Raw genomic sequence first — 22893 nt, forward strand, 5'->3', positions numbered from 1 at the left:
AAATAAAATATTGCAAGAATATTAATAATTCATTACTCTTTTTCGGGCCGGGCCGGGCCGCGGGCCAAATGTCAATCCCAGACCCGTCCCAAAAAAATTCGGGCCACTTATTTTCTGCCCAAACCCTCACTTTTTCGGGCCGGGCCGCCCATGATCAGGTCTAATACAAACATAAATATAGGTACATTGAAGGGAAGAAATGCAATTTAAAAAAAGAGAAAGAAATGCATATATAGATATATTTCTGCAATTTGCATTAGGTGATCAATTGATCTAACATTCATCACATTGTCATTTCTTTGTTCCACTTAATTATTGTACTTAGTAATACCCTGGATGTGCAGAATGAGTACATTATACACAAGAAATAAATGCAGCCAGAAAATTCATTGAAAATACAATATTTATCTTAACAAAATAAACATCAATAATACAAGAATTTGGCTCATTGAACATTTTTTTACTTTTAAGTTACAATAAAAGAAGAGTACGTAATTTAAATAAAAACTAATGAAAAAATTCCCATAATCAAATAAAGAAGTGACCAATTAATTAATATCCGGGAAATATGGGTGGTGGAGGTGAAGAATATTGAAATCCTAAGTTTGGAGGAAGATTAACGTCAGGATAATTCGGTGGAGGAGGTGGAGAAGGAGTTGGAGGAGGTGGTGAATAGACTGGTGGTGGTGGTGACCTGACAGGCGGTGGTGGAGAAAAAACTGGTGGAGGAGGTGACGATGGAGGTGGGGAATGTAATGGTGGTGGTGGCGGTGGGTAAACTGGTGGTGGTGGTGAGTGGACAGGTGGTGGTGGTGAGTGGACAGGTGGCGGTGGTGAGTAGACAGGTGGCGGTGGTGAGCTTACTGGTGATGGTGGTGGATATACTAGTGATGGTGGTGGTGGTGATGGCGTACATGGTGGAGAAGAGTGAACTTGTGGCGGTGGTGGGTATACTGGAGATGGAGGTGGTTTGGTTTCTGGTGGTCTAACTGGTAATCTAGAACCTTCATCTTCCGGTGGAGGTGGAGATTTTACTGTTGGGGATTCTGGTGATGGTTTTACAGGAAGTCTTCCATGATCATCTTCTGGTGAAGGTGAAGGTTTAACTGCAGGTGGTTGTTTAGGTTCATCATGATGATCATCATGATCAGGTGACTCAGGTTCTTCATCATGATCATCTCCACCACCACCACTTCCTCCTCCATCACATTTAGCCTTCTCACAATCAACAGTAACTGATAACATCTGAAAACATTCTTTAGGTGATCGTTGGTTAGGCCTATTAGGTAAACAATTCTTATCATCTACAAACTCAACCTCTTTTCTTATGTTAGAATCACAAGATTTAGCCTCTCCTTTAAAATAATTACTAGAGAAATCAAAACTACTCAATGCGGGCAATTTACAGAGCTCATTAGGTATTACCCCAGTAAATTTGTTGCTAGACAAGTCTAAGGATTGAATCATTCCCAAATTTGGAAAGGAACTCGGAAGTTGGCCAACAAAATTATTTTTAGATATATCTAGAACGGTAACATTACCTAGCAAACTCATTTCAGATGGCACACAACCACCTAATTTGTTCCCCCTAAAAATGATCTCCTCTACTTTACCTGCCATGTTACCAATAGCTTTAGGAATGCACCCTGTGAACTTGTTGTTAGCTAACACCATAAGAGATACCGTTGCATTTCCTATAGTCTCAGGTATATCACACTTGAATCTATTGTCATTTAACAACAATGCATCAAAAGGTCTATTAAAAACATCTGGAGGTAAACATCCCTCAAAGTTATTGAATCGTAGATCAAGATACTTCAATGTTTTCAACCCAAGGACAACCTCAGGGAAACGTCCTACAAAACGGTTGTTACTTACATCAAGCTCATATAGAAGTTTCATTTTTGAGAAGCTCTTGGGAATAATTCCACAAAACCTATTAGAGTTAATATGAAAAAGAGCTAAATCTGCAAGGAGCCCCAACTCAACAGGAAGGTAACCGGCAATATCCTCATGGTTAAGGTCGATTCCAGATACCACAGTCACCTTCTCATTGTCCAGAGCCGGTGAACAAAAAACACCCTTATAGTCGCATACATTTGGTCCGACCCAATTCTCCATAGCGTTATTAGGGTCCGAGTAGATAGCCATTTTCCATGCTTGTAAAGCAATAAAGGCTTTTCTAAGCCGAACATTTGGGAAGGTAAATGGGACATTTATTTTTAGATCGTAATCATCAGATAGATCATGTCCATTTTCATTAAGGGTATGAAGTTGACGACGGATGAGGAATTTGGACTCCTCATCCGTTAATGCAAATGTGTTAAAAGAAAAAGAGAAAATTAGAAGGATTAGCAATAAACAACAGCCTAATGGCTGAGGTGAAGGAATAATTTTCCCCATTGATGGCAATTAGCAAGACAAGTTAGAGGAGAAATGAGATTAATATGAAGATTAAAAGAATGACTAAATTTTGGGACACCAATATCCATCAATTGTTTTTGCCGCAAATTATGTTAAATCTCTCATACTCCTAAAATTTTGAGTCAAATTTTAATATTAGCAATCTAATTACTGTGCTACGATGATACAACAAATTTACTAAATATAAAAAAAATTATTATTCCCCTTTTCAAGTAACTTTTCTCATGGTTGAAATTCACATTACTTTTCATCCCACTAAACCACATTTTATTAATTTAATATTTAATATTTATCATATCATACAATCTTATAAAAAGACTGTAAAATTTCACATGATATTTTCTTAATGATTTGCCATATTGAAATATCTCTTACTAAAGTTAAATTAACTCATTTCTTTAATATATGAGTAGTATATAACATCATATTACACAATCTTATAAATAGACTATAAAATTTAACATTACATTCTCTTGGTAATTTGCCATATGAAATATATCTCTTACGAAAGTTAATTAACTCATTCTTTTAATATATGAGTACTTAATCACAATTAGATATATTTTGTTAAATTTTCTTATAATATATTTTTTTAATATAAAAGCTATATAAGATTTCCAATTAAAGTTTCTTAGAATGTATATTAATTTTTTTTATTTTGAATCATTTGCTAACTGATAAAAGTTTTTTCATTTAAGTTTTAATTTCTAAAATATTTCATTAAGAAATAAAAGATACGTGATGATTAAAAATTATTTTGAGAATGATAAAAAATAATTACGATAACGTTGTTAACAGATTACACAAATTTGTCTTAAAAAGTATGAGAACTTTAATTAATAGGTATTTCTATATTAACTGTTAATCGTGCTTAATGAGTCTAAGAAAATCAAGCAATGGTACAACGTACACACAACTGCATGTATTTTATATATTTTACTGCAGCATTTCCATTATTTAAAGTTTTATTTTCAATTTTCTATACTGTGTTAAAGCATTTCATTTCACTGCCTGCTTATTTGTATACCTGTGTTCCTGAATAGTTTGTCTCACTTGCTTACTGGGCACTAGCTCTTCAAAAGAATTGACTTCCTAACATAGTGCAAAAACATAAAACGGAACCGATATTTCGCAAGTTGTATAAGTGTAAAGAAACGATATTTTGGATCAACTCTCTACGCTAGTTTCTTTCTTTGCTTTACACGATTGTATTTATCATACAGGACACAAATTTTAAACTTCAAACTGAAAAAAGGTTCTATTTTTGTGTTGTGGAGCTTGCTACAAATATATTTCCCCCTTCATTATTGTTGGGTTAGGTTTTGAAGTGAATAAGATTAAAGATTCACGGTATAAATGACATAAAAGAGTGATGACTTATGTGAATGAAAATTATCGAAAGCTTGGAGAGATGACATGTGTGAGTGAGAATTATTGTGAAGATAAGACGATTTTTTCTAGATGTATAAATGACATAAAGAAACGAATTGTGTGAATAAGAATTATCGAGTGTGTAAAATCATACTCAATCTACCTCTTAGAAATTGATGCACTTTTTATTTTAGTTTGTCCCCTTAATTTACCGCACTTTTTATTATAGGTGGTGTCCCCACTACTTCTCTAATTTATAGTTGCACACCTTGCACAAGTCCGTAGATATAGATGGGTGGTAATATCAAAGGGACAAAGACAGTAATAGGAGTACATAATAAGCCCAAGAAGTAGAAATGAATGCAACAATTTCTCTTGGTATATATTTTTTGAATAACAAGGTAAGGTGAAAGAAAGGGGATCTTAGTTGAAAAAGGCGATACTTATTATAACCGAAATAAAATCCGATTCTCCCCATAAAATCAAAATTCACTTGAAGATATTTATTTATATATATACATCAAAACAAACTGCAATTTCTACAAAAGTAACTTAACATAGTTTGATCCAGAAACTAAAACTACTACACAACTAATAAATTACCCTCTTGAGTGATGATCCCAATTTTTAGAAGAGCAAAAAGATTCAGTCAGTTTCATGATCTGGTGCAGGGGAATACCAAGCAGGATGTTTGCCTCTAAGCCTGAGCATTCTAGTAAAGGGAGAATCAGGCATTCTTGCTTTCTCTTCTTCCTCTAATTCCTCAGCTGTTTTAGGCAATCCATCTGGTATATGTATTGGGTTTTTTCTTTGGACGCCATTTTTATGCTTTGTTTCTTCTTCCTTGGATCTGCCATTAATGGCTTCTTTATTTGCTTTGTGAATGGCTGACACTCCATGAAGACAACCTATCAGAGATTTCACTCCTCCTGCTTCTATTATCAATCTTTCAACCTCTTCTTTTGGGTATTCTTTCTGTCATAGTTTCCATCAAGAAATTAGACGTTAATTATGAAAAATTCATCAAAATCAAACTTGAAATTTAAGCTACTGGCGATTGCTGACTCGACCGAAATTCTCAACAAGTTTAAACTTTTAGTTGAGTTGGTTCTTTGGCATGGTATCAGAGCCAACGTGACAAGAGGTTACGGGTTCGAATCTCAACCATCCCGTTAAAGTGAAATATTTAGCGTCTATGCACATCCACACTTATAGCCCAATGGGCTCTCAAGTGAGGGGCGTGTTAAAGTATATAACTTTTAGTTGAGTTGGTTCCTTGACAGAAATCACCGGAACCACAAAGATCTGATAAACATAATATTTTCAGGACATTCTAGAATTTAAACTTGATTCATTCTGTTTCAACCCAAATCCCTAGCTTGCTCAATTCGTCAAAGAAACATAAAAATTCAACACCATATTATAGAATTTAAACTTATAATTCAAACATGGATTCTGTTCCACTAACACACACCAAACCATTTTTAGTGAGCTTTTTTTTGATATGCGCTTAAAATATAATATAGACTACATAATTTGGAGCTTCAATCATATAGTCGTTTGAGAAATTGTTCAAATCTTGTCAGTTGTCATGATCAAACAACACAGAAAATCCCAATTCCCACCACCCATCAAACCCTAAAGATTGTATAATTGTCAATAAACCAGAAAATTCATAACCAAAAAATAGCACTTACTTCAAGATCTTTGAGCTCGAAATACGCTTGCCAACAATTGTAAGAATCGTCCCCTTCAAGCACTGAGCAATAATCTGCAAAAAAAAAAAAAGAAAAAAAACATAATAAGAAACTAAGAATAAGCGATTTTCAAACAGAAGCATAAAAGAATCAAGACATTGAAAATTCTGAATTAATGAAACAATGAAAAAAATTGATTACCAGCAAGTTGATCCTCAGATTTCTGAATCAAAGGCGGGTCTTTAACAGCTCTATCGAACTTGCTTCTGCTAAAAGGCTCCAATTTCGGTATCTTATATTCATGGTTTTTCGATGAAGAAATATTGCAGCTTATGATTGAACAGTATCTTTTCGAAGAGGATGATGATTTTTGGCCATTAAAGTTTGTATCAATTGATTCTAAAATCAAAGTAGATGAACAATAAGGAGAAGAAGAAATTGATACCATTTTTTTTTTTTTTTTTGAGTTTCAAGGTTTGGTGCTTTTAGTTGTTGTGTTCTTAGATTTATTTGGATAAGGCTAATAGAAGTAGATTTTTCTATTGATATTTTTCTCCTTTTTTTGTTTGTTTTTCGGTGCTTGATATAATCATATTCTTTAATTAATTTATACTAGAGATTCATTTGAGGGGGAAATTAAGGTGACGGTCGGTGATGGATTACGTGAGTGACAGGCCAATTGGTTGTTGGACTTTTAGAAGGCGTTGGAGGGAAAAAATTCTAGTCGTTGAAAAAGGATGAGGTTGTTTGTTTCACTATACTTATTAATATTTATTAATATTTTATTTTATTACGTTATTTAATGTATAATTCGTAATTACAAATTATAAAAATTAGGTATCATGAAAAAGCGCAATTAGATAATTTAAATAATATTTTATTTGACTATATTTTTTCTTATATATTATTAGCAATATATTTAATAAGCTTGAATAATAAACAACTAAAAAATACTTTTGTGGCAAGTATTTCAGAATGGTGATAATTATATTACTCTCTATGTCCCCCTCATTCTATAAAAGTTGCAAAATAAATAAAATTTAATTAATTTGGAGAATTAGACAAAAAATAAATGGAAGATAAAAATGAGTAGGTAAGATGAAAATAATATAAAATTGTGGGTGAAATTTAAAAAAAAAGCGAGATTATTGATAAAAAAAATTAAGTGCAAAATTAGTAAAATAAAATAAAATTTAAAATGATACAAAATAAGATGAGTAGAATAGATGGATGGTCGTAGGCTCACCCCACTGAAAATTTTCCAGGGACAAACTAGAAAGGAAACAGTGGGTGCAATTTCTTCATGAAATTCCAGGGGGCTGCGAGGGAAAATATGGCATTTGAGCCTTGGGGCGGATTAGTGGATGGTTATGGGCTTATGGCTTACCCTACCGAAAAATCACTATACTCCAGTTGTGTCAAAAAAAATTACAACTTTAAGCAAAAAAAATTACAATTTATCTTATATGAGATTGTTTTATTATGAAATGAATCTATATAATAAATCCTCTTTTTTTTTTAAGTTTAGTCACTTTAAAATTCAAAGTAATCATTTTAAAACACTAGTCAACCCAATGCAATCTAACATGTTTCCTCTATTCCAAATTAGTTGAACATTTGAAAAATAATACTATTCATTCATCATCCTTAATTTGTAATTAGTATATAATCTATAAGTTAAAACATAGTCAAGCAAAATCTTGTTTGTCTCATTGCAAAAATTATTAATATCAAATTTTTATAATTATTTTATTATATATAATAAATTATATTAATAATTAAATTAGTGCATTGGACTGTATAAAAAAGTTAATATACATTTAGACTTAAATGAGATGGTAGAGCTTGCCAGCTTGACGCTTGTTACCCGGGAAAAACAGAAACAGTTTCAACCGATAAAAACATGTAACGACAAAATTAACTATAACCCTGATTCTTTAGATTCCCTTCTCATTCTTTATCTCTCTGTCTCGCTGTACTATACGACAGATTGAATGAATGTTCATATACTTTCTCTTCGTATACAATTTGTAATCCCATTTTTGAAATTTAAATTTTAATCCGTGGTAATTACGTGATACCCGAAATTTCATCGTGAATGATCTTCATCTTCCTCGATCTTAGATTCCAATCTTCTACCTCAAATTTGAATTTTCATTTTCGAAATTCCTATTTCAATTTTGTCCGATTGCGTGATTCTAGGGTTGCGTCGCGATGGGTAGCCGGATGGAAACCGTCCAGGATTTCATTGAAGAAGCTAAAGTTCGTTTTTTGTGGTGGTTTATTGTTATCTTTTCCATTACTTATTTCTTATCTCGTAAGTTATTCTTCTTTCTCCTTTAATACTATGTTTTTATTATTTTTCTGCTTTAAGTTTGTTTACTTTCTTTTTGGAGTATTGGTTTGTTTATGATTATGATTTTTTTCCGTTCCTGGTTGCAATTCGAAAAAGGATGAAATTTGGATGATGTTGATTAAACATATTGTCCATGATAATTCATCATTTTGGTATTTGAGATTTGAAAATGTTTCAGGGAAAATGTGGGATAAGTTAATTTTGTAGAATTAGAAGCTAAGTACATTTGATGACATTACTTTAGTCCTTATTACGAATGATGAAATAAGGGATTTCTAAGTATATGCAAGTATTAATGCTTACACATGAAGTATAAGACTTGTGGGGAGTGGTTACTGGTTAGTTTGTGTTTTTTCGTGGTCCCTTTTTTGTGTTCAATGAGAGAGAATATTGGAGGTTTCAATGATAAATGTGGGTAGTTTTAAAGGGAAGTTAGCAGCACTACTAAGAAACTCCTTGGTGGCTTTGATTTAGCTGCACTTTGTTGTATTGGGTTGTCATTTTGATTCTCCTACATATTTTTGAATTTGATCATACAATCGTGAATCTCATTCACAAACTCATGTCTAGCTTTTACCTCTTCCCCTATTTCTTCTATGCACTTGGTTTTTTTTTTTTCTTCCACTTCATTCCACTACTAGTTAATGAAGCAATTTTTCCTTGTTGTAGCAAAATCAAAGGGACTAAGAGAGTGTTTCATATTGAAGAAGTGGTGTATTGAATAAATGTTTTATAGGCTGAAGCAAATGAAGGTGGTGCATAATTCATGTTGCCAGTGGTTACATGTGAGGATTAGGAGGATTTTTGTTTAGATTCTTGATACCTTAATGGCATCCATAAGGTATTATCTTTGAGCTATTTTTCCGTTGGAAGTCTTTCCCTCCTCCTTTTGATATTTCACATTGATTGCAAATGGGTAGATGAGGATGGTGATACATAGCAAAAGAATTTAATAATCATGAGCCTCATGACTAACTCATGTTATAACCAATAAAAAAGATATTGAAAAGAGAACAAAAATAAGGACCCTGAACATTGAACATTTCTCTAGAAAGCTTAAATCTGCTGAACGGAGAAGGAAATGCACTATGATGCTTGGTGCTTTATGCTTTCTTCAATTTTGGAAATAGAAAATAGATGTGACTAATTCATTTTAGGTTAAGATAATTCAGGTTTAGGCTATTTATAGGCCATTTTGAGATAATTATGGGCTACTTTTTGAAAAAGTGAATTATGGTCGGTTTTGGGCTAGTTTTAAGCGATTTCGAGCAAATCGCGTGAACATCGATGTTGACACCTTTAGGACAAGACGATTAAAAAAATGGCATTCTTTGACGGTTTTATAAAGGCTTTATTTCATATTTAATGATGGAAGATCATTAACAATTCTATTTTTGGAGAAGAATGCATGATTTGAGTATTGGCTTATGGCTACTTAGTGAAGACATGATTTGAAACATGGGGTAAAGTTTTGTTTGATTGAAATGAATTGCCTCTACAGGGTAATAGGCTAGTATCTTTCACCCTACTTAAGCTATTAGTATTGGACTAGTGAAAACAAGTTAATTTTTTAACAATAGTGTAAAAACAAGGCCGCGTCGCATCACCCACGATGTAATGGTTTTCAAAACAAACAAACAAACTGATATTTCCGCGTTGTAAAAGGTGTAAAAGTTCCGCATTTTGGGTCGTATCAAGGGTTATTTTATTTGACAGATATTTAGGTGCTACGATAATCATATCTCTCCCGTTACCGCATCATCGTTCCGTTACGGCGATCGAAATCGATACCACATTTTTACATTATGGTTTAATCCAAAAATAGCATACTTGAGTCTTGCATTATTGTCGTGCACCCAATATTGTCTTGCAGCCAATTGTCTCTAGGACTTGTTCTATAAATTTATTTGTTTGCATTGTAATTAGCGCTCTACCAACAATTCATTGTTCTGCTTAATGTTTTCCCTTAGTGGTCAAGTAAGTATTTTGTGGAATAACTAAGTGGTTGCTAGTCTAAACACAAATTGTTTTGATTTGAGTTGAAGATATATCATTTGATGTGTACTACTAAGTGGGGCGTAAAAGTTAGACTATATATTCTTGATTGTGGTTGATTAGATATATTTACTTGAGTTGAAGTGTATAGAGAAAATTACTTTGTGCAAAAGGAAAATTTTGCTAGGTGATTTACCACATCAAATCATGTAATAAATGAGGACACTGCAAAATTGAGCAATAATTGGAACAATTAGGCAATCCTATGTAGGGCAACGTTCAGGGTATAGAAGATATGTTTAAGGCACTAATGACCCGTTGTATTGAAGCAATCAGATGGGTTTACTAGGCAAGTACGCAAATTGTCATTTTCTGCAACAATTAAATCACCGTGGCTGTAACACCCCAGAATTTCCGACCCTGTTACAGTGGTAATCCTAATGAGTAATTGGCACTAAAAATGGATAGACATGGTGCAACAATTACTCAAGAAGCTCAACTGTTGTTAATTATTAATCCATTAATTGTCAAATGCCTTATAAATTGTCAAATGCCTTGTTAATTTTTGTAAAATCTACTTAGGATTCTTTATATGCTCCTTTCCCTTTCTACTCGATAGTAACTTTGGTTTCCATGTGTAGTGGTTAGCACATGAACTTATACAAAAGGGTTTATAAAAGGTTGGAGCCTCCAAAGACCAAGTCGATATACATTTGTTTAAAGAGAGTTTTCATGTCCAAAGTAGTTGTTGTGAATGTCAACTCACTGAATGGTTGAAAGAGAGTTAATGTGTAAGTGAGAGGTTATCCTCTACATTAAAAGAAGTTTTTTGAGTCTAATTCTCCATAATTAGACCATATTGAGTATTTAATGAATTGAATTGAAAGAGGTTTTGAGGGTTCTTCATTGGACTATGTAAAGTGGACAATCAACCAAGGTAATTGTCTCCACTGATTTTACATCTATTATTTGTTGTTTAGTTACTATATTTCTTAAAAACTCCCCTTTTATTTAGTGCACTGCTATGAACTGATTTATTGGACTAAGCAGTAAAATGGAAATTAAATATTAAAAAAGGTGAAATTATATTGAAATATTGATGATAAAAGGATGATTACAAGCTTAAAAATAACAAAAAGAAACGATAAATCAAGCAATTCGAGAAGCTTGAGGTCTCCTAAATGAGAATTATTCCACCCACTAAATGTTTACAATTTTCATCATAATAATACCTCTCTAATTCCCCTTATTTATCATAAACCCCCTCTTAATACTAACTTATTCCCCAACTCTTCCCTATATGAGAATTAGCTAAATTACCCCTCCGTAAGCCCAAAATCAAGTCATTGCATGCACAAAGTTGATAATATATGTCAAACCAATAATCTTGGTGGCTTTGCTCCTTCACTTTCCTACTATGTAAGTAGCGATTTTGGGATATATATTTTGCACACGATACACGTGACTAACCCTTCATCATTGTACAATTTTGCTTAACTTAGGTAATATTAACTAGGTGACAGTGTGACACTAGGTTCAAATTTATATTTTTGGATACTAGGTGCAGATAGCAACAATTATTTAGACTTGTGTTTATCTTTACATTTTGCTTTTGGTTGATGCGAAAATTGACAATAGTAAAAAAAAAGTGCAACTTATGTAGAGGTAGTAAATTGAAGCAAACCAACGTTGATTGCTCCAAACGTACTCTCAATGTATTCCAAACAAAGTAGAATTCAGAAAAGGTTTTACAATATTTTGAAGGGTGTTTGGAAATAAAATTTACGAAATGTAACATTTAGGCACCCCTAAAAAATAGGTTTGGTCATTTTGCTAGTTATTACAAAAAGCTTTCTAACCTCTTAAAAGGAAATCCTTTTTGTTGAACATTGGAATTTGGGATCTGTAAAAATGTGGTATGAAAAGACAAATAGTAAATCATTAATTAGGGAAGTGGACAAATCATAATTGTCAATGTTGTAGCATTGAGCTGGTATGTTTGATTGAGTACTGAGTCCTCCTCGCCCCTTGTTTCACATTGCTATCATTTTATCGTTGTACTTGTGGCAGTAGTATTGCTTGTGCCTTGAGATTATACATTGTCTTTGAGTTCTTTGTGATAATATATCTCGAGGCTTTGTGGCTGCCTATTTGATGATTGACGTTGCTATAAACTGACCTATGTATGCATTTTGAGGTTAGAGCATCTATTATTCTCCTTAAGTGACTCTAATGTAGTTGTGGTTTTCCATGCAGACACTAGTAAGTCAATGTGGATGAATTTCCCAGTTGCTATCTTAATCGCAGTTCTATTACGTCATCTAACAAAAGAGTTAGAATTTCATCCAAAAGTTTCATCAACTAGCAAACAGAAATACCTATTTTTCTCAGAAAAGAAGCAACTCTCAGTGAACGATCCACGTCTGTCTACAGCTCCTCCCCAGCCAAAATGGAGGCGGAAATTTGATTCACCCATTGTTGAGGATGCAGTAGAGGATTTTGTTAATAAAATTATACAAGATTTTGTTACGGATTTATGGTATTCTGATATTACAACTGACAAAGAGGCTCCTGAGCTGATGCGTGCTATTATACTGGATGCCCTTGGAGAAGTTGCGGGAAGGGTAAAGGAAGTGAACATTGTTGATTTACTAACAAGGTAAATAAATCTTTATGAATGTGCTTGCAATGTGTCAATTGCGATTGGTTGAGTTATTGCATCATAACTAAAATCATGTCTAATGTCAGGGATATAGTTGACTTAATAGGTGATCTTTTGGAACTGTTTAGAAAAACCCAAGCTTCAATTGGCATAGATGTTATGGTTACTCTGTCTTCTGAGGAAAGGGATGAAAGACTAAAACACCTTCTTATGGCTTCTAAGGAACTCCATCCAGCATTGATCTCTGCTGAGAGTGAGTTCAAGGTGTGAGGGCAGTTTATGAAGTTCTAATTTCTCCTAGGTGTCTTCGTCTAATTTTGTTCTTGTGTATGACTTATTCCCTGTTTGGCACAGGTTCTACGGAGACTCATGGCTGGATTACTAGGTTTAGTTTTGAGGCCGAAAGAAGCTCAATGTCGTCTTGTTCGATGCATTGCTCAAGAGTTTGTCACTTGCTTAGTACTCCAACCTATTATGAATCTTGTCTCTCCAGAGTGAGTTTAAGAGAACTCCCCTTCTAACTTTTTGATAATGCTTCCTATTGACGTCTTACTAACTTGAAAATGTATGTTGTATCCTTTTCTCATATGTGATTTTTAGAAAGACGAGTTCATGCTATCAAGATGATGCTTTTTGCACAAAATTAATTGGTGATTTTTAATCGTTTACCAAGGACTAGACACGGCCACACGGGATGGATTCTTGTCAAGCGGTTTCTGGTTGGGGATTTAATTATCTGGTAGATTGTACCAGCCTATTACTAATGCAAAATATCAACTGCATTGCGATCATATAAAGGTTTTTGAGGCTACTGCAACCTGTTGCAATACCGTGAAACCATCCGCATTGACTGCAAGGGGGTGTTTGGCATAAGGGATTTAAGGAAGGGAATGGGACTTTGTCTTAAAAGTAAGTCCAAGTCTTTGTTTGGTTAATGGGAATGGGAATAGGGAATGGGACTTTGTCTTAAAAGTAAGTCCAAGTCTTTGTTTGATTAATCGGAATGGGAATAGGGAATGGGACTTAAATGGGAGAAAGTCCCCAAGAAAAATGACTTGGGGGAGGGTGGGTATTTGAGTTGAGACTTTCATTTTATCTCTTTCTTCCAAGTTCCTACCATGACAAACAAAGGATGAGACTTTTTTATCTTCAAAGTCTCAACTTAAAAGTCTCATCTTAAAGTCTCACAAGTCTCATTCCCTCGTGCCAAACACCCCCCAAAAGTGATTTTGCTACCAAACTGGGACGGCTTAATAACCAGTTGGGATAGGGCAGTGTGTTTGGCTGATTCTTCACCATTCTCTTCCTGTTTCTCATATAATCCCGTTTGGAATATCATTAAAGTGGGGAAAAACATTGGTCATAGTTTTTATTCTCTCCATCATTGTTGAAGATTTTTTTCTTGGGGGAGGGGGGGCAAAGTGGAACCAAAATAAGAGAGATGTTGATATATTTTTCTTGGGCTTGTTGCTGAGAAAGTTGTTGGTAAAGGTTGTAGGATAAGGTTTACAGAGGGAGAAAATAGTTGAAAAGTGCATGATCTTTTTTTGGCTTCATTGATTGAGCTTCTGACTGTGCGATTGTGATTGGCCCCTCTTTGAGCTTGATTCTTATGTTTTAAACCTGATTTTGGCTTGTAAACACCATCCACCTCTTTTTATGGTTATTCATGATGTTTGATATTAGGAATTTAGGTGCATGTACTTTTCCATCCCCTTGTGGCTTTTCCCTCCTTGTTGGCTCCATCCGTTTAATTTCCTTGCGTATGAATACTATGTTTCTTTGTTCCCTGAAATCTAAAGATCTCAAGAGAGTTTTTGTTCTTCTTACTTGTCTTGTTGCAACATACCAATTGCATATTTCAGTTTATTTTATCAAAGTGAAATATCTGATTTGTAGATGTGTCGCTCATGACTTAGTAGATGTTGTCTTGTGATTTGTGTGTTGGTAATCTTTGTTTCAACATCTGAGGTTGTATTGACATATATCAACTTTATATCTTTTTATCTTTTGCTTTACAACTTAGCAATTAAGTATGTTGTATATCAAATAAAGAGTAAAATATTTGTTATGGTTGCTTGTCTGTTGTCTAATATGTGAACTGTGAGCTCCGAACTAAGTGAATATACACAATGATCCATTTTTTTTGGTTTTCTAGGTATATCAATCAGTTGGTCGAGTTTATTCTTCTTCAAGTTAAAGACTTCTTAACTGGATTAGATAGTGATGATCTGTCATCAAAAGCAGATAATTATCATTCTGTTGCTGAAGGAAGTATTGAAGCTGGTGAAAAAGTATCCAAAAAGCATGAAGAATTCCATACTCAGGAAGCTGAAATGCCACATGGCAGAAAGGATGAAGACAGAAAATTGGCATTGCAGGCTCCACCAATTCCCCCTTCTAAAATGGCTTCTGAAGACTTGGGCCAGCCAAAGGTCGCTGATTGGGCACGAGTACTAGATGCTGCAACTCAGAGACGCACTGAAGTTCTTGCTCCTGAGAATCTTGAAAACATGTGGGCAATTGGAAGGAACTATAAAGATAAAATCAATAAAGCTGCAAAAGCGCATACTCCTTTGGTATCAGATAGGAACAAAATTATAGTGGATTATATGGAAGGATCAAATCCCACTAATCTTGTTAAAAGCAGCAAGAAGAAGAAAACAGCTTCGCTGGATGTGGAAAGTGAATGTTTCTCAAAAGAAATGGCTTTTGTCATTGAAGTCGTGAGCACAACTGATGGGAATAAAAGCAATCATAAGAGAACCAGTAGTACTTCTGATGTACAAGTTGAATCTGAGGAGAAAGGTTCCAATTTTGATAGAATCCAAAGGCTTCTAATATCAGAGGATTTCTACAACCCAGATTTTGGAAGTCTCGGTGTACAACAAAAAACTGATGATCTGTCATGTTCAGTGGTTCGTGCTGTTGGGTCACATTTTCCCAAGCTTAAGTGTCGGGTTGGTTTTTTTGTTTCACTCCTGTTTCCTATTATTGTGTGGATAAGCTCATATATTTTAGTGCCATATTTTTTCTAGAGATCCCATAACTATCATGATGAATTATGTTTTACTAAAATGATTGACGTGATCATTGCATTGGCATAATTTATAGGTTATTGGAGCATACTTTGAGAAAATTGGATCCAAATCTTTTGCTGTGTACCTGGTTGTTGTCACTGATGCACAGACTAATCAGTGGTTTGTTAAGAGGAGGTGTGTATCATTTATCTTACCCTTGCAATTGAGAGTTACTAAGCTTTAGACCTCTAGTTTAGTTTAAGCATAAGTTGGTTCATCGGAAGCTGGCACTGTCAATGGAAGCTGTTATTGTCTGTCTACTTGAGTTTTCTATTTTTTCTGCATGCTAAATTTGTTATTGGCATTCTATAATCTATATTTTCTGAATCGATTTACTTACTAAAGCTCTTTACGTATTATTCTTGTTTGATCCCTAACCAATTTTTTCTGATACGTGTGTGCAGATACAGGAACTTTGAACGATTGCATCGACAACTTAAGGATATTCCAAATTATAATTTACATTTGCCTCCAAAAAGGATATTCTCCTCCAGCACCGAAGATGCTTTTGTGCATCAGCGGTGCATCCAGCTGGACAGATACCTGCAAGTATGTTTTTTTTTTATTTCAATATAAAACTGTTGGACTCTCTTCATCCTAAGATGCTTCTGACACCTAAAACTGATTTATCATGTCTTAGGATCTGCTGTCCATAGCTAATGTTGCTGAACAGCATGAAGTGTGGGACTTTCTTAGTGCTTCATCAAAGGTAAGCTTGAGTCTATAATGTTGCGCTTAATTGCTCAAGTGTGTTGATTAAGCTTAACTCTACATTTACATAATTTTACTGTTTCTTGAAGAATTACTCATTTGGAAAATCGCCATCAGTTGTGAAAACCCTTGCTGGTAAGCTGTTTAGTTTTCGTACAACTTCCAAATGTAATTGTTTATTTCAAGTGTAAGAATGTTGAATGCGTTTGATGTGATCTTGCACAACCAGATTTGAGGCACATAATTTGTGATGGTTGCAACTGTACTATAAAAACTTTCCATTATCCCAATGCCACTAAGGGGCTCCCGCCTAGGTGGGGTTTCGGGGTGATATGTACTCAACCATACCCTTGCAATAACAAAGAGGTTGTTTTTGATGGACCTTTGATGAGTCATTTTACCCTAGTCCATTATAATCCGGAATGAAAGAATTATAAATCTTTGGTTCATTCGAGAACGGTTATACATAATTGTTGGCTTACATAATGCCAAATTATTGAGAATATGTATAGTTGGTTTTTATTTCTACCCTTAACAAGTGTCAATACATCTCCTTTCAACCCAAGGCTGCAATGTTTATGAGAAGCGGCTTTGTTTGAGGCTTGATCTGGGTATGATAGTATACCAGCATATGCAATGTTGCCTTCATGTGCCTCTTTTTTTGTGTGTTTACTTTTGTTTGTGAATGAAAGCACACAAATACAATAGGATAGTTAAGAAAGATGAGTGTTTGAAGGTGCAAGCAATGAGCTAAACCAAAAAATGCAAGGATATGATAAATGGCAAAGTAAACAAAGCATAAACAATAGCACAAAGATTATTGAGGCAGTTCACTAAATTTAGGCTAAATTCCATCCTAGCCCGAGTTGTATTCGATGATGTATTTAAAGGACAAAAACAACATATTTGAAGGATTTACAATGGGGAATTTGATAAGGAAGAGAATCTAATGTTAGAGAGTAATAAAGAAGTTATGTAAGGTAGCTTTGATGAGACTTTAGCATACAAACATATTCTAGGTTTGTGGAAGTATTTATAGTGCAGATTGGGGCATGATACAAAACGCACCAGAAATGCTAAATAAGACAGAAACCTGCTGACACAGGCTTCTCATTTGAGCGTTGCAGCTACAAACAGTCATGCTTCAGCTCCCCTCATGTTCGTTTTTCTGGCAGTACACATGTCCATTGGCCCCCATTGCTTCCTCTATCTTTCCACAGTTACACTACTTGTCCTAAGCCTATTAAAGCCTTACTCCCCAAGTTGTACATCACCCAATCATTTGCTTATTTGGTGTGTACAATGAATATTCTCCAATAACCAATTTCAAATCAACATTTGGGGTCTTTCTCTACCATCCTAACAAAACTTAATTAGTTAACTCAAGTAAGTGCTAATACTTGGTGAACTGAAGTCACCTGTTTTCATAACAGTTTGGTATGTGGAAAGATTTATTATTGTTGTAGCTTTTAGAACTCATTTTATACAGTAGGAATCATCTGTTTGGTCTATTGATGTACTGCCGTAAAGTTTTGTTTTGGACTTCTCTGTTTTATAGTTTGCATTAAATACTGATTTTATGGTTAGGCACAGCCTCAACGATCCTTTTACATTCTGATTTGATTTTGCTAATAATGTGAAACAGTTAATGTAGATGATGCTCTTGATGATATTGTACGCCAGTTCAAGGGTGGTTTTTCACGCGAAGCTGTCAGATCATCTCCATCACATTACGAAAACCTTACACATATGCCGACCCGAAACCTATCCTTAAATGAATGTGATTTGCAGAGTTCATTAGATTCTTCAATTGAAACCGCTAACCATTCCGATAATGAGGAAGGTGATAAAGTCGAAAGTTGCGGCCCGGAGGCAGCAGATTCTGGAGTTAATGGAAACGGATGGCATTCTGATAATGAAGTAAGTTCAAAGAGATTTCCACCTCGGGTAGTTAAAAAAACTGGAAATGCGCTACATTCACATTCTGAGACAATGCGACCCTTGATGAAATCCAACATGGATGGAGTTTCAATTTTACAAGATATGACTCACCCTATTGATTATTCTGTTGGAGTGCCACCTGAGGTACACTTTTTTCCATATTTCAAGTCCAAGCTAATAAAGTTTACTAATATAAACAACTGTTAATTTTCTCACCCTTTATGTACTTTGCTCTCGGATGTTCTGTCTTGTTTGTCTATGTTGTGGAATTTGTGTTGATTGCAAATACCTATACTTTTTTTAAGTAGAACATTTGTATAAAGCCTTTGTCTTGTCAAGTTTTCTCGGCTTCATGCATTAATCATTATGTGTATATGGAGATGGGTTTGACCGGTTGGCTCATCTTTATTGTTCCAATCTGGATTCTGAATGGCCATCTTATGCGGATACTGTTTCTTTATATTCTTATTAACTTTGCTTCTGTTGCAGTGGACACCACCTAATGTCACCATGCCTATGTTGAATCTGGTTGATAAGGTGTTTCAGCTTAACAGAAGAGGCTGGATAAGGTAAAATAAGTTGTTTGGTTCTTCCATAATTTTTTCTACTTTAGAAACTTGCTCATGGCCTATACCTGTGGCACCCTACTTTGAGAACCTGCATGTTGCTGGAAAAATAGATATATAAGATAATTCAAGTTGGGGTGATCGAGCAACGCCTTGTTTCCTCCATTATTTGAATTCATGGATTGGAGTCTCAAGAAACATTTTAAGGATGTTTCATAGCCTCATAGGGTTATTATTACTGATTTTATTATTCATGGTGTATTTTGTACTCTTTACACTCTACTTTGGTGGGAAGCTAAAAATTAAATTTCTTGTGCTCTTCTATATTGCCTCAGAAGACAAGCCTTTTGGATCTCAAAGCAAATACTGCAGTTAGTCATGGAAGATGCTATTGATGACTGGCTATTGATGCAGATTAATTGGCTGCGCAGAGAAGATGTTATTGCTGAAGGGATTCGGTGGGTCAAAGATGTAAGGATATTGAATTACTATATATTTTTGTTGTATATCATTCATACTTTTTTTAACTATGTTACAGTTCATAGTACTATGATTGGCATAACAACATTGCATATCCTCAATGCCACTAAATGGCTTGTGCGTAGGTGTGATTGGGGGTTGGATATACACAGCTTTACTCTTGTAATACCAAAGAGGTTTCTTCATTTTGACCCTTGATTGTAAACATCATTTGCAACTTAACATATATCAGAAGTGCGCATGATATAATGAGGTACCCTTGTAATAAGAAAGTGATTGTTCCATATGACCCTTTATTGCAAATATTATAAAGCCCCGATCCTTATGACATGGCTTATGTGGGTTTACATATATATGCTACGTTACCTGTAGCAAGTCTAAACTATGTTGAGTTATTGTGTTCACCTTTTACGAGAACCACTAGCAAGTCTACACTGTCTGAGTTCTTGTATACACCTTCCATCAGAACCATTTGCAAGTCTAAACTGCATTGAATTATTGTGTGAACCCTCCATGAGAACCTTTAGCAAGTCTAAACTGTGTGTTCTCATTGTTAATGGGACCGCAGGATATGAATAATTTTTTTCCGTAATTTGTGCAACCTTCCAAGTTCATCTACCCATCCGTAGACCACACTTTAACCCTCCTAATGGGTCTGCTGTTATTACGTATATCAAAAGCCAATGCTATAAAGAATCTAGTACGCTACTGCTGGTTGTGAGCTACTTAGGCATGCTTGTATTGCTTCTTATAAAACTGGATTATGACTTGGCTCTCTAAGCTCCTTGATTTGTTCACTAGAGAGCGCCGGAGAAAGTCTGAAGACTTGCAATTCCATGATTTACATATATTTAATAAGCCATTCTTTAATCTGCTAGTGTCCCGTGGGATTTCTGTATGATTGCTTGGACAAAGGAAATTGTTTTATTATATTATGTGTTTTGTATATACACCTATTGTAGGCCAGCCTGTACTTTCAAATCTACAAATAAGGTTAAGTCTAAGGTCTAATTTGAAGCGAGTCTGGAGACCTCATAGTTCATGTTTTTCTCTTGATATAAAAAACAAGATATGACTTGCAAGTTGTGAGGCACAATATTGGTACTGCTTTGATGGATCCTAAGCGACTGTTAAAAGCTTATGGAGAGGCGGTCATCAGCTAATGAATTTTCGATAGATTTCTATTGTTGACATTCATCGCCATTCTAGAGGAGGGAAGAAGGGAATGTCTAGAGAGGGTAATGTGCTAGTTTGGTATTTTTGAAGGACAATGGAGTGCTCGATGTTTAAGAAACGCAGCTGAATATCAAAGTCGTTATACTTCTGTGCTACTAAAAAGGGTATCATAGGAAGATGTTGGCAATACCCAATTAACAAAACACTTTGCACCAGATAACATGCAATGAAGCTTTCGGATTCACAGTTTTCTGTTGGTTCATTCTTTCAGTCCTTTTTTTCCATGTCCTTATCATGAATTAACTGACTAAGTTTGACTGGTAATCATTTGCATTGTTCCACATAATGTGGAAAACAATAGGAAAATAGTATTGAAAAACTCAACTAGTGTTTTGTCTGCTTCAGATTCTCTGGCCCGATGGCAAGTTCTTTCTCAAGCTAGAGATCACTGGGGGTGGATCAGATGACATGGACGACTTCAAATCTTTTCAAGCTAAACCCCGAGCGTCCAGCAGGAATGTCCAATCTAATTCATTTGAGATGCAGCTTGAGGCTACTCGAAGAGCTAGTTTTGTGAAGAAGATGCTCTTAAGTAAGTATCTATCCACTATGATGATATGATGTGATGCTTATTTTTATCCCTACTATCTGTCTACAACTTTTTTTCAAGTTATCTATTGTCAGATCTATCTTTTTTAATTAAATTTCTTCTCTGCGTAATTCTCTGATCTATTTGAACATAGTAGCACTTCTTAATTTTCCCTGTGTTTATCATCAAATCTACTACTCCCTTTGTCCCTCTTTTCTTTTTAATGCGTCCCACCAAATTTGCTCAATTTCTATTTTTAGTCATGACCTATACTACCTCTTTAATTCTCATCCATATAGTAAACTTACATTTTCATCTCATCCACATTTTTGTCACTTTCCCATAAAATATCACTTCACCTGTTTTTATGAATTTTCCCACCAATGACCAATTGCCTTTTGGGGGGAAAATTGGTGTGACATAGGAAGTGGAACTTATGCGTCCTCTTCATGTTTTTGGTTTTCTGGAGGCCATCTCTTGTTATCCAGTGGCTCATTTCGACTTTAGAGCGTGTAGGAAAGATCCTATGTCCCTTTCAATTTGTACCACTTTTCATTTTAGTCTCCACTTATTTCTTAATTTGCACCATATTTCATTTTAATCTATCCTATTGATTTTGCACTTTTTTCTTTTTTGGCAACAATCTCACTTTCCTTTTTAATCTTATCAACAAACGTATTCTCTCTATTCATCATAACAACTCATTTCTATTATCCACTTTTTTATTTTATTCACCAATTCAATTCCTCTTTCCACTAAATTTCACAAAAACTGCAAATGTTACATTTTGAGAGGGACCGAGGAAGTATATCATTACCTCAATGCCATTAAGAAGCTACAAACTATGGTAAGGTTTGGGACGTCGGATGTACTCAACTTTACCCTTGTTAATAACTTAGCTCTAGACATTCTTTATTTAAAATCACCATGTTTAATTCTCTTATTTAATAGATGGAGCTCCAGCACCCTTAGTCAGTATGGTTGGCGCAAAGCAGTACAAGCGTTGTGCACGGGATATCTTCTTTTTCCTTCAGGTAACCGCTATACGTTATCCGCCTTCTTGGGTTTTACCTTACAACCACACTTTTTATCTCTAGCTTTGTACATTCGTTTAAGATTGATGTGGATAATGGAGAGATATCTTTTAAACTGTAGTCTTCCATATTTCTGAAACAAGTTGCCTACACTGGCTTGGAGCTTGTGCTTGTATCAATCTTTCCCGAGTTGAAAGATCTCGTAGACGATATCCATCAGAAGATGCAGCCATAATAGGCTTGAGATTTCACTCTTGCTAATCATTCCTTGGGCAGCATCTAGCTTTCGGATCATTGCAGCTCATAAGAATGCTTTTCCACAAAAGCAACCCATTTGGAGATCTTTAACGGTTGATCATCTGATTTTTGACATGGCATAATATTTTTCACTTCTCAGACAAATCGAAAGAGATGAGGTTTGTGGGAGATCAGGGATGAATGGCGAAAAGAGTTGCCCCTTTAAAACGTGATACGGTGAGCTTTTAAGGGAGTGGGTTTGGTTGCAAGTTTTTTGCTTTTCAGGTAGAAAAGGTAAAGCTATAGTGTTTGTGTTTCAACTGTACAAAACTGTACAGATTTTGAATAGTCCGACTTCTGTTACCTACTGATTCTCTCCAGAAAGCCCTTTTAGGTAAGGGGATTTTGATTGTATTTATTTGTAAATGTGTATAATGAAGAATCAGAGTACATATCGCCAGATGGTATTATGATTTATGATGAGTACTTCCATCATCTTTATATAAGCACCCTTCCCTCTACATTTCTCTATTAAATTCATTGCATAGGCGAGATGGTTTGATTAAGGAGATCA

The 22893-nt window shown here is 34.9% G+C and overlaps 3 protein-coding genes across 6 annotated transcripts; 1 reads left to right on the plus strand and 2 right to left on the minus strand.

Moving 5' to 3' along the window:
- Positions 1-308: 308 nt before the first annotated feature.
- On the minus strand, positions 309-2411 carry LOC130821014 (pollen-specific leucine-rich repeat extensin-like protein 4). The gene has a single exon (XM_057686614.1). The coding sequence runs from the start codon at positions 2401-2403 to the stop codon at positions 553-555; it is 1851 nt and encodes a 616-aa protein (XP_057542597.1). The 5' UTR covers positions 2404-2411; the 3' UTR covers positions 309-552.
- A 1872-nt stretch (positions 2412-4283) lies between these two features.
- LOC130826143 (CCG-binding protein 1) lies at positions 4284-6080 on the minus strand. Its single transcript, XM_057691695.1, has 3 exons — positions 5694-6080; positions 5493-5566; positions 4284-4770 (listed from the first exon to the last, which is right to left on the minus strand). Exons 1-3 carry the CDS (start codon positions 5938-5940, stop codon positions 4441-4443), a joined length of 651 nt encoding a protein of 216 aa, XP_057547678.1. The 5' UTR covers positions 5941-6080; the 3' UTR covers positions 4284-4440.
- A 1333-nt stretch (positions 6081-7413) lies between these two features.
- Positions 7414-22840, plus strand: LOC130815429 (uncharacterized). Of its 4 annotated transcripts, XM_057681911.1 has the most exons (16): positions 7414-7809; positions 8518-8689; positions 12100-12502; positions 12592-12769; positions 12860-12999; positions 14664-15465; positions 15620-15720; positions 15990-16134; positions 16226-16294; positions 16386-16431; positions 17942-18381; positions 18727-18806; positions 19139-19274; positions 20865-21051; positions 22000-22082; positions 22204-22840. In XM_057681911.1, the coding sequence occupies exons 3-16, from the start codon at positions 12114-12116 to the stop codon at positions 22315-22317; spliced, it is 2910 nt and encodes a 969-aa protein (XP_057537894.1). In that variant the 5' UTR covers positions 7414-7809; positions 8518-8689; positions 12100-12113; the 3' UTR covers positions 22318-22840. The 4 variants fall into 4 exon arrangements, with proteins under 4 accessions (XP_057537894.1, XP_057537889.1, XP_057537884.1 ...); XM_057681906.1 differs by lacking the exon at positions 8518-8689 and having other exon boundaries at positions 19142-19274; XM_057681901.1 differs by lacking the exon at positions 8518-8689 and having other exon boundaries at positions 7415-7809.
- Positions 22841-22893: the final 53 nt, after the last annotated feature.

The sequence above is a fragment of the Amaranthus tricolor genome, chromosome 1, assembly GCF_026212465.1.
Source record: "Amaranthus tricolor cultivar Red isolate AtriRed21 chromosome 1, ASM2621246v1, whole genome shotgun sequence".
Taxonomy (NCBI): Eukaryota; Viridiplantae; Streptophyta; class Magnoliopsida; order Caryophyllales; family Amaranthaceae; genus Amaranthus; species Amaranthus tricolor.